Here is a 12,756-nt window from a genome sequence, read left to right as displayed (position 1 = left end):
ATGATAGAATGACCACAAATTACAATTAATCTTTTACAAATACAGTAGGTGCTTCATGAAACTGATTCAGTTATGCTTGATTTGACGAGAAACTGAATAATGAAGTGGCAAAGGAGGTCTCCAAATACTTGATATTTGAAAATACAGAGCGTGTCTAGATTCACAAATTGATAAATCCTGTAGAAATACTCTGCACATAACATTCAACAATCAAAATGAAAATAAACATTGAAAATATAAACTAACAAGATTTAAAATGATTGAGATGCTTAATTGGCATTCAAAATTTGTTAGTACTTTACAGTATGGCACAGAAAATATTAAACAATGTGAGTGATAATAAGCATTTGTCTACCAGTTTTTCAAGACATGGATCTGGCCTTGATTAAGATGACCAATGGGATACCATCTATGAAAAATTAATGGGGTAAAGGTCGAGTTGTTAGTTTCTTTCTTTGGTATTTTGGGAAAGTTTTCAATATTGTATGTATTTTTGTTAAAGGACAAGTCCACCCCAACAAAAAGTTTGATTTGAATAAAAAGAGAAAAGTCAACAAGAATAACAAGAATAACAATGAAAATTTAATCAAAATCGGATGTAAAATAAGAAAGTTATGAATTTTTAAATTTCGCTTCATTTCACAATTTTATACAATTATATGCTCATTTTGTTCGGTATGCAAATGAAGAGACCGAGGACATCATCCACTCACTATTTCTTTTGTATATCATTTTAAGAAAAATGAAATATTCTTATTTTCTCCTCATTGTCAAGTGAAACAATGATTAATTCCTCCCTCAATGTTGTTTAACTCTATCTAGACCGGGGTATTTTCAGAGTTCATATGGCCGGGGGACCTCCCAGGCCCCCCTTGAGATCTCGGCCGTCGACCGCACGATCGCGACAAAAATTGGCACGCAGGTTGTCTAGGATATAATCTACAAAATTGAATAGTAATTTATTTGATGCAAATTATTATTAGGTAATCAATGCTAATTTATGCGTAATTTGTAAAGCTCCAAATATTCTAATTTTTGGCATTGAAACTCTTTGTGATGTTCTTACCAAGTGTACATGAAAAAAATTGTGATATCAGATCAATCAGATCTTATGTATTATATTGCTTTTTTTTGCAATTTCTTATGTATTTATTTGTTTTTTGGACCCTTAGTTTTTCATTGTTTTTTCAATGAAATTCGTTGGGGACTCTTCTAAAATCATAAACAGCATAAAATACATATATTTAGACCAGCAAAACTAAAAATAATCATACATTTATGATTTTTGGTTGAAAACACAATTTAAATTGACTTTGTACACGAAATCACATTTTTGAGCAATTTTTGGTCTGACATGCACTTACATAATGTTGCGTAATTTCAGAACCGCATACCTGAGTGACGCAAAATTGGTCTCAAAAGTTGCGCAAGACTTGAAAGTAAAAAGTCAGTGAGCAGCACGGTCCAAAAATTTTGTGCGGCGAAAATATTGCACAACTCGTTAAGGGGGGGGCCTCCGAGGCCCCCCCCCCCCGGCCTAGATAGGATTAATACTAAATGGTTCAGTCAAGTTGGTCCTTTTGTCAAATCTGTAAAAAATGAAATATTGTATAATTCAAACAAAAAACAAAAGCAATAGTGAGTGAGGGACATCATCGACTGTCTCATGTGCATGACACTGAGTTGTGCATATCACTGTTTAGTGAAAATCAGCAAAACTTTACAATCTCATTACCTTCTTATTTTACATCCGATTTTGATGAAATTTTCAGTATTATGTTAGTTTGATTTTTCTCTATTTATTCAAATCAACAGTTTTCCAGGGTGGACTGAACCTTAAGAATAACAATAAAATGAAATGAGATAAATGAAAAAATTGAGGAATCCCTTTAATTTCAATAAAAAAATAGAAATACAGAAGCAAGTATTAAAGGAGACTATACTATTAAAGTTAACATGGATGAGTAGGGTTAAACAACAGCTAAATGCGGAATGCCAGACATTAATGCCACGTAGATTGTTTGGGTACAAATCAAATTTTTTTAACCTGACCTCCTGAAGATCATCCCCAAACCTACAGTTCATGCAAAATTTCTGGAAGTTTATCTGCTGAGGACAAAGTATGATTTTCTAAACTCATCAGAGTTACCAGAGTTATCTCATGTAGATTCCATTTGGTTTGGATGAAGATTCAACAAGATCTTCTAAAGACCATCTCCAAACCTGAATGTGAAGTTCCTTTGAGTTTTGTCTGCTATGGACAAAGTTTGGTTCTAAAAAACACTCCTGCGTTGCCAGAGTGATCTCATGTCCATTCAGTTTGGTTTGGATGAAAATTCAAGCAGACCTTTGAAGTTTTGTCTGCTATGGACCAAGTTTGGTTTCATAAACACCTCTGCTTGCCAGAGTAATGTTGCCAAGCTTCCATTTGGTTGGATGAAAATTCAACCAGACCTTTGAAGTTCTGGAGATTTGTCTGGTATGGACAAAGCTTGTTTTCATAAATATTTCAGTGTTACCAGAGTAATCTCATGTTGATACGTTTAGGTTGGATGAAAATTCAAGCAAGCCTTCTGTGGATCATTTCCTACTGTCAGTTGCAGTACCTCAAAGTCCTCTCTTCTTAGGACAAAGTTCAGCGTTACCAGAGTGATCTCATGTATATCACTAGTGTTAGGATTAAAAAGCTGACCTTAAAAAGATGATCTCCAAACTTTGAATAAAGTACCTTAGGGTTTTGTCTGCTGTGGGCAAAGTTTGAGTTTTAAAAAGACTACAGTGTTACCAGAGAAATCTAGTGTAAATCAGCTTGTTGAAGATGAAATTTCAACCTGACCTTCTATAGGCCATCTCAATCTTTGGTTGCAGTACCTTGGAGTTATCCCTGCTTTGGATAAAGCTTTTGTTTATGAAGAATTCAGTGTTACAGCAGAATTATATCATGCAGATCAATTTGGTTTTGATGGAAATTCAACCGGATCTGAACACCATTTCAACTGTAGCAAAGTGCAGTAGACTATTGTTTGCTATGACAGTTCAAAATGGCGATAAAGTACTTAGTTCTGCCAACTTTGGACAAAGTTTTTTTTTTACACAGATTTTAGTGTTATCAGAGACAGTTGACATTTCCTCTGAATGGTTGTTGTCTTCAAGACCGCTATAACATTATAGTTCCGCCTACTTCGGCTCAATGATAGCTCCTTGCACTTTCCAGATATGTGTCCCTTGTCTTGGATGATCACCTGACTAACAGTTCCAGACTTGAAGTTTCCTTTCAGAGGGATTCCTTACACAAAACACTACACGGGGTCTCCAACTAATCACTCTCGGAGCTTTCAATCCTAGTTTTCACAAACTCTTGGCAATTAGTCTTGTGAAATTTATCCCATGCTTTCAGTTGACAGTCCCTGGAGCAATAGAGTCCTGTGCACCTGGCACAACGCTTTAGCTTCTTGCCTATCCCCAAACCACACATGTCACAAGATGGAATCGGTTCCAAACCATGCATATCACGGTATTGAAGCAATACCTGAAACAGAAAGCAACATTACATTACATGATTAAAGAAAATATGTGAATCATAGCAATATACACATGTATGAATGAACAAGGCAAAAGCAATTTTGTGTCCCGCCCACTTATAAAAATAACCAGAAATATCGTGATTTGCGAGGGCACTCACAAGAATTATATCGCAACTTCATTGTGAAATGACTGGGATTGAATAACACTTGTCATAAGAGCCTTGCACATAAACTTGAATGTTGACCTGAAAATGACCTTTGACCTTACCATGTGACCTCCGACTACAGCATAACATGCAGGTCGCCTAAGTATATCTACCATACAAGTTTTGTTGAAAAGTGACTTACGGTTGCCGAGTTAGGTGTCATAAAAAAGACTTGCATGTAAACTTTAACCCTATCTAGGCCGGGGGGCCTCGGAGGCCCCCCCTCAACAAATCGCGCGATATTTTCGCCGTGCGAAATTTTTTGACCGCGCCGCTCGCTGAGTTTTTACTTTCAAGTCTTGCGCAACTTTTGAGACCAATTTTGCGTCACTCAGGTACATGGTTCCGAAATTACGCAACATTATGTAAGTGCATGTCAGACCGAAAATTGCTCAAAAACGTGATTTTGTGTACAAAGCCAATGCAAATTGTGTTTTCAACCAAAATTCATAAATGTATGATTATTTTTAGTTTTGCAAGTCTAAATGTATTCATTTTATGATTTTTATGATCACAGAAGAGTCCTCAACAAATTTCATTGAAAAAACAATGAAAAACAAAAGGTCAAATAAACAAAGAAATACATATGTAATTGCAAAAAACAATATAATACATAAGAAAATGATTTGATATCACAATTTTTTCATGTACTCTTGCTAAGGACACCACAAAGAGTTTCTATACCAAAAATTAGTACATTTGGAGCTTTATTTAGGGAGTTAGAGGAAAAAGTATGATTTCGCATACTAATTACGCATAAATTAGCATAATCACTTAATAGCGATTCGCATGAAATAAATTACTATACAATCTTGTAGATTATGTCTCAGACAACCCGTGTGCCAATTTTCGGCGCGATCGCACGGTTGACGGCCGAGATCTTAGGGGGGGGGCCTCCCAGGCCCCCCCCCCCCCGGCCATAGGAACTCCCCAAATACCCCGGCCTAGATAGGGTTAATGTTGACCTCAAAATGACCTAGACCTTATCGTGTGACCTCCGACTGCAGCATAACATGCAGGTCCCCCAAGTCCATCCACCATCCAAGTTTGGTTGAAAAGTGACTTACGGTTGCAGAGTTAGGTGTCATAAGAGAGTCTGGCATGTAAACTTGAACGTTGACCTAAAAATGACCTTTCACCTAACCATGTGACCTTTGACTGCAGCATAACATGCAGGCTCCCCAAGTCCATCTACCACCAAAGTTTGGTTGAAAAGTGACTTAAGGTTGCAGAGTTAGGTGTCATAAGAGAGACTTGCATGTAAACTTTAATGTTGACCTCAAAATGACCTTTGACCTAACCATGTGACCTTCCACTCCAGCATAACATGCAGGTTCCCAAGTCCATCTACCACCCAAGTTTGGTCGAAAAGCACTTAAGGTTGCAGAGTTAGGTGTCATAAGAGAGACTTGCATGTAAACTTTAATGTTGACCTCAAAATGACCTTTGACCTAACTATGTGACCTCTGACTGCAGCATAACATACACGTCCCCCAAATCAATCTAACATCCAAGTTTGGCTGAAAAGCGACTTACGCTTGCAGAGTTAGGTGTCATAAGAGAGTCTTGCATGTAAACTTTAACCTTGCCTGAAAATGACCTTTGACCTTACCATGTGACCTCAAACTGCAGCATAACATGCAGGTCCCCCAAGTCCATCTACCATCCAAGTTTGGTTGAAAAGCGACTTATGGTTGTGGAGTTAGGTGTCATAAGAGAGTCTTACATGTAAACTTTGACCTGAAAATGACCTTTGACCTTACCATGTTACCGCAGACTGCAGCATAACATGCAGGTCCCCCAAGTCCATCTACCATCCAAGTTTGGTTGAAAAGCGACTTACGGTTGTAAAGTGATGTGTCATTACAAGTTTGTGACGGGCGGACGACATTTGGATCCCAAAGTCTCGCCTTCACCTCTGGTGGGCGAGACAATAAAATTCAAGTATATATTGAAGCAAATCCGAAAACAAAGTAACATATGAACACAAGTCATCATGGTAACGAAGTGATGCTTGTTATAGAAATATAAAATACATACACATTATGGTATTAATTGAAACAAAAACCTATAAAGTCATTATCATAGTAATAAACAAAAATGTACAGTGCATGAATATACAGTGCGTCCCACAAAAAAACTAAACCGAGATTTAACGATCATTTATCATTACTTAATCATATATAAAATAGACAAATGACCTACCAATTTAAAGCTTAGAATCTCCTTTTTCATCTGATATTACTTAGATTATTTCTCATTCACGCATGAGTGAGCAAACACAATTTGAAGAAAGGATATCAAAAACTCATTTGGCGGGGGGTATCTGGGTTTCAAAGGGAAAACAACATTTTTGAAAAGTTCAATATCTGCTCTTTAATTTGATACCTAAATTACAAAAAATGGTCAATAAATAACAAAGTCCTAGTCATTTGAAATAAGGCTTGAATTTCAATAATTTCATAAAATGAAGAGGTTCTCCATGCTGGCGTTCAAACTCACTCGACAGTCTGTTTTGTTGACGATCAGACATGCATTAAATCTTTTGTTCACCATGCGATAGCTTCTGTGGGAAACCGCTGAAAACACGTTTATCTCATGAAATTATGGAAATACAAGCCTTATTTCAAATGACCAGAACTTTTTTATTTCTTGACCATTTTCTGTATTGAGGTATCAAATTAAAGAGCAGATATTGAACTTTTCAGAAATGTGGTTTTCTTTTTGAAACCCAGATACCCCCCACCAAATGAGATTTTGGTATCCTTTTTTCAAATTGTTTTTGTTCACTCAGGCGTGAATACGAAATAACCTAAGTAATATCAGATGAAAGAGGAGATTCTAAGCTTTAAATTGGTAGGTCATTTGTCTATTCTATTTATGATTAAGGTATGATAAATGATCACTAAATCTCGGTTTCGTTTTTTCTGGGACGCACTTTACAAATCCATGCATAACATGGTATTATAGAATGGATGAGAAAATCCCTGCAATCTGATTGGTTGAGAGCTATACAAGAATTTTTACTGGCCTGCATGAACGATATCCCGTTAATCAAAACGATATCCACTGTAAACAAGCTATCGCCCGAAAAGGTCATTGTGATGTCATTGCGCATGTACTGTTACGCTTGTTTACGTCAAAATTTTGAATTTTCGATCAAGGCTAGGCAGAATCAATCAAATAAAGGATGCAAAATGATCTGTAAGTACAAATACGGTACCGTATACTTGTTAGTTGAGAAGTCCACACATACGATCTAACGCAATGTTAGATCGACTGCCCTGGAATGACTTTGCACAGCCAAATCTCCACTGCAGGCCCAGGCAGCCGTAGGCGCTGGCCGCCGGCGCAGCCCGGGGCATACACACACAGCAATTGGAGGTCTGAAGCTGCCTCATAGATCTAGTAAATGCAAAGCTGTATCTGGCAGTTTGGGTATAATGTTTTTGTGCCAACATGTTATCCAGTTAAGCCCATATTTATGTTGTCCAGGGTTATCAAAGTGTCTGCATTACATTTTGGAATTTTCATGCATCCAGTAAATAAATCATGTGTCCGGTAAAAAAATCCTGCGTCTGGTAAATTCAATTTACCGGACGCATGAAATTATCATGCATGCGGTAAATCATTAATTTTTGTGGTTTATTCAATAAATTTTTTCCATTCTATAAAACAGATGATGCATGGGATTCTTTTGTGGGTCAGTAGAACTGTGTGCACGCGGTAACTTTGGCATTATGCTCTAAACCCACTCGGCTGCACCTCGTGGGTTAAACCACACCAAAGTTACCTTGTGCACATAGTTCCTACTGACCCACTCTAACCCATGCATCATTTGTATAATAAAGCAGTGCCTAAGATGAAGTAGACAAATTAACTTTACCATGCTTTCATATATTCATCATCTATTGGTAGAGTAATCATTTTTTTTTGCAAAGACCCAATCTCACATATTTCCATGCTGTTACAAAGTTCTTAGGAAGAATAATCTTCAAATTTACTTCCACACTTATGTAGTCCTTGCAGATTAATTTTACACAAGGGGGATGCAGCAAATGATCACAACTTGAGGCCAGTGTGAACTGATTATCTGTTACCTCCTCCTACCTCTCAACCCTATTTTGGGGGGCTACTTTTCACAACCAACTACCTACTGTGTAAATCTTTAACATTGCAGTGAATGGGTAATTTCCAGGGTTCTGAAAGTGACAGGGGCAAAATCCCCCCACCCCCCCCAAGTCCGAGTGTACTTTTTTTCACTGGCTCATACTCACCTTATCTCTGTGTGATATGAAATATTCTGCTTTTTCATCCCCAATAAGACAAAGTGTGATGTCACACAGAGCCCGATGATAATCTTTTATGAAGAATAGTCCCCTGGAACGACGGTACAGGGCTTTCCTCATTAATGTGTTGTTCCTTATGTTGCCAATTCGGTTGGTAGGGTCTGCAGCTATGAGTTGGAAAGAGAAGAACAGCACAATGATAGAAAGGGGGGGGGGGAGAGGGAGAAAAAAGAATACAGAAACAGGTGGGGGAGATAAAAAAAAGAATACAAAAACAGAGAGGTAGATAAATGTAAGAACAGGAAATTGGATAAAAATACAAATATGCAGCTCGAATAATAATATGATATAATTATATCAAATTGGATGGTCCTGCATATAACACCAGAAATATTCACGAGTAAGAGCCAGAAATACATAAGTCAAAGATGAGTTCAATATCGACCCTACAGAATGGAATATTTCTGGTATCCCATGAAGAAAGAGCAATTCAAAATAAAATAAACATTGAGTGCCCTCTGGAAGGATACATATACATACGAGCTTAAAAAAATGATGGATAAATCATCAGTAGTACTGGTAGATATTTCATTTCAATGTTAGTCACTTATCAGCAGCAAAATATCGCTAAGTCTGAATTTTCATTATATACGTCCATTACGAGATGCAAATTCAAGAGAGCGGAAATGGGGAAATGAAAATAAGGGGTGGTATTCTGAGATCCATTTTATCTCAGATAAAATAAAATATTTTATCTCCGTTAAAATCAGTGAGATAAAATACCCTTAAAATCTCTCCAAATTGGTATTCTGAGACAATTTTATATTCATTTTATCTCTGTAATAAAGACGCACCTACTTTTTTATCAATATCCAATTAGAAACGCGCTTTTATAGCTCTCTCGTGTCACTCAACCAATTGAAATCCATTCCGCCAGGAGATGTGGCAAAGAGGACAGATTGCATCAATTTATTGACTTCTAATACGCTTGCACTATACCTTTGCGCGTCTTTACAGAGATTTCTTTTTAACAAAAAGGACAATACTCTCATCTTTTTTCGAAGTCTCTATCGCATCGTTTCAAGCATCATTTCAGAGACAATATTAGTCAAGATATATCCTATGAAATACTTTCTGAGTGTACAGGAATAACGTTAAGGTGTTATTCTTAATAAATTAATAATTTTTCTTCATTTTCATGTCAACATTTGGGGTTAATTCACCTAGAAATATTGGTGAAATCAACGTTGCGGAAATAAAATAGCCCCTACCCTCTTTTAAGTTTATTTTATTTTTTTCTTCAAAGTAACTTGGGCGCAAGCACGTTATCCGCGTTGCCATACCCAGATACGTGATGAATGTGACTATGCAGGCACTGTTTTGTTGCGTATCATCTATAGTCACGCAAGATGAAATTGTAAATTTTATCTCGGAGATAAAATGTCATCTCAGAATACCAATTTCATTTTAAGAGATAAGATAAAATGTTTTAAAGATAAAATAACCTCAGAATACCGCCCAGGGTTTTTATCAGTGCTATTCCATGAAAAGTGGGCATTTTTGGTAGCAACTTTTTTTCGTCTCCACTCACCTCTTTTAGATTTACCACATATTTATTTTGCTTATTTACATGTATACTATGATTTCTTCATAATTCACCCCCTCTCTCATACAACCTCAGCTTCTATATTTGCTTTCAATCAATTTTAATCTTTTTTTCTGGCTTTATTTGTTGATTATTTGTCTAATACTAGAATTGCGATATATTGTAATCTTTTAATAATATACATGTACATTTTTACTTTGTAAATATGATAATATGAGTCTTCGGACTTTTGTCATGTACCATTTCCACAATAAAACCAAATTGAATTGAATTGAATTACCTTTTCTAGGCAATTTGCTTCCTCTTTTTCACATATACAGGTTTTTTCCCTACTATATAGTCTTATGTTTTTTCCCCTCACACCTAGCGGATTACAATATCAGTTACACCATATGTATATTTTTTCATATACATTTCTTTTTTGGATATATTTACATACATATTACTTACAGATACATATTTACACTTACCTTCTTCTCTTAGTTTGTTTAATGCTTTATCATATATACTTATACGTCTTTTGCACACTATCAGTTGTTCCCCATTCTTTTCCTACTCTTTTCGCACCAGTTTATTATGCCTTTCTTTGTAACCTGTTTGCGCCACCTCTCACTAATTCTCTTGTTATTCCTCTCTTCCTCATACCCTCTATCACTGTTTTGTTCCAGATCCTGTTTGATGTTGCTTGCCTCATTATCTTAATCCCTCTTGGATTGAGGTCTTTCTTTGGCCTTACACTAACTTCCCTTTGTGCCTGCCTACTCCCTTTCTTTCACCCTTTTCTTTCATCCCCTTCACTAACCTGATTGCATGACGAAAAACTTCCATTTGAGAACACTATACCCCAATTCCCCTTCTCATCAATTCTCTTCTCCAAGTACGACAAACCGTAACTGCCCCAAGCAAGCAATTTGAGTATCAAAACACCTGTTTCTTGACGTTGGTCCGAAGATAACACAACAGCCTGGCATATACAGTCACAGCAGGGGGCCACACACGATGGGATGCATGCGCAGCGCTGAGTGCGGTCCCTGTAAGCATGCCGTCATTTTTAATCGCTTACTTTCCTTATTTTGAGGTTGATTTTGTTCGTTCGAAATTGAAAATGGACTAACATTGGATTACTGAATACAATATGCCTTTGAAAACGTGATTAAATATGGAATATAATAATTTCATTCCGCAGGTCCTACTACAGGCAGAGAAGTCTTACGTAATAGCACATCTGTTGTTTATCTTTTTGTCCTTTGCTCAACGCTCATATACTGGCCTGTGGGGGTGAAATAGAAACAGCGGGGACTACCCCTGGATTACTTGGCCAAGCGTGGGTGATAAGGGCTTGGAAATGATTTTTAAGAGATCCAAATGGAAAATGAGGTATAACACTGCAGTTTGCAATCTGAACTGCGGTCTTTCTCCAGAGGGGGATTTGACGTAATGGGTCTTTTCTAGTCACTAATGCCCCTTTTGTCTCCTTGTTTCTAATGTTGCTGTAGCTGGTCTGTAGTCTATATTATGGTTATTTCACTTTATATGGAAGAAAATATTGATTATTCAAAATGTGATTTTGTTTTATGTATCACGGTAAAATGACATGCCCGTAGTATTGTCAATTATATCCCTTACTGAAAATTTGTTGCTATTTTATTGGTCGAGAGCCCTTCACGTGACTGATCTTAATTTCACCAGAAAAATGAAATTCATCGGAGATCAAAAAAGTTTGTGACGTCAGAGTATTTTTTTTTACTTTGTTGCGTCTGACTGAAAACCATGCAATCACTTGGGCACATCGCACAACGGACTGCCTCCACTGGGCAAGTCTAGTGATGCAACGGCGCAGACGCTTTATTCAAAATCAGCTGAGCGCAGCGCAATCAACACGGGTAAAAATGCAATGCGAGCTGAATCACAAACTCTCCGATAACATTTATTAACCAGAAAACCTGCTCTGTATTGTCTTTGTCTCACCTGCATAGCAGAGTGAGACTATAGGCGCCGCTTTTCCGACAGCGGCGGAATGTCATTTCAAAATCTTAACATTAGGTTAAGATTTGAACATATCACATTTACACCGAATGCCCCTCCCTCCCCCACCCCTTACCCTTGGGTAATACTTACCTCCAATGCACCTCGCTATGGCTTTATCACAGTCTCTGATAGCTTGATGGTATTGCTTGACACTAAGATGACATTGAGCTCGATTACAGTACAGGGTGATGGGTAAGTCATACCTGATGCAAAAGACCATAGTTAAAGCATTACAACAATTCAACATGGGAAATGTAATTTTGTGAACCAACACATTTAAGAATTATATGTCCACTTTGTATATTGAATATTGCTTTCCATTCAAATCGATTTTCATGTGATTATTGCATTTACTTGACTCTGTTTGGACATTTTACCTCATCCATTCTTCTAATCCATAATCCTTTCATAGACTTCACCTTACATCATAAAATATTACATTCCTCTTTCATATACAATCTAGCATACACATTTTTTACCACATCAATTACAAGCCAGTATTAAAACAAAATCTGAAAATAATATCATGAATGAAATATGCAAATATAATCGTGAGAAACATTCTATGCCTATCAAACACCCAATTTCACTTCAATTTTTTTCCAGATGTCATCTTTGTAATCTCATTTAACCCTATCTTAACTGGGCTATTTCAGACCAGTATATACTGGGGGGGAAAGTTTGACCCCCCCACCGATCGCCGCAAAAATTTGCACGCGCGCAGAGCCGGATGTAAACTACAAGACTGTGTAGTAAAATTTTCAAAAAATTAACTGTTTACATTTTTTATTAGTTAATTATGCAAATACAGGTAAGTGTATAAAATTTGCCCTTAATTTTTTTTTTCTTGTATCTTTTTGTCTTTAACTCAATTTATATACAAGTAGCTACTAGAATGCTCATTTTTGGTGGGAGTATCAATTATTTCATTTCTAATCAATATCTACAACAAAATTGCAAAATTATAATTAATTTTTTATGTATTTTATTGTTTTTAAAATTCTTAAGTAGCTCTTTGTTTTTTCAAACCTTTGTTTTTTATTGTTTTTTCCAATGAACTTCGTCAGGGACCCTTTTGCGATCACAATTTGCATTGACTTTGT

General features: G+C 36.6%; 1 protein-coding gene across 1 annotated transcript in view; it reads right to left on the bottom strand.

Annotated features, from left to right (window-relative positions):
• Positions 1–1,625: 1,625 nt before the first annotated feature.
• LOC121428188 overlaps positions 1,626–12,756 on the bottom strand; it is a 66,008-nt gene continuing 54,877 nt past the window's right edge. Inside the window, exons 12-14 of the mRNA XM_041624793.1 lie at positions 11,744–11,856; positions 8,008–8,186; positions 1,626–3,529 (exon numbers count right to left, since the gene is read on the bottom strand). Of these exons, the coding sequence (XP_041480727.1) occupies positions 3,317–3,529; positions 8,008–8,186; positions 11,744–11,856 (505 nt within the window). The 3' untranslated portion in view covers positions 1,626–3,316. The remainder of the gene's footprint in view (positions 3,530–8,007; positions 8,187–11,743; positions 11,857–12,756) is intronic.

Source organism: Lytechinus variegatus, chromosome 14 (assembly GCF_018143015.1).
Source record: "Lytechinus variegatus isolate NC3 chromosome 14, Lvar_3.0, whole genome shotgun sequence".
NCBI classification, from domain to species: Eukaryota; Metazoa; Echinodermata; class Echinoidea; order Temnopleuroida; family Toxopneustidae; genus Lytechinus; species Lytechinus variegatus.
The sequence above is the reverse complement of the archived record's forward strand: the minus strand, read 5'-3'. Positions and strand labels throughout refer to the sequence as shown.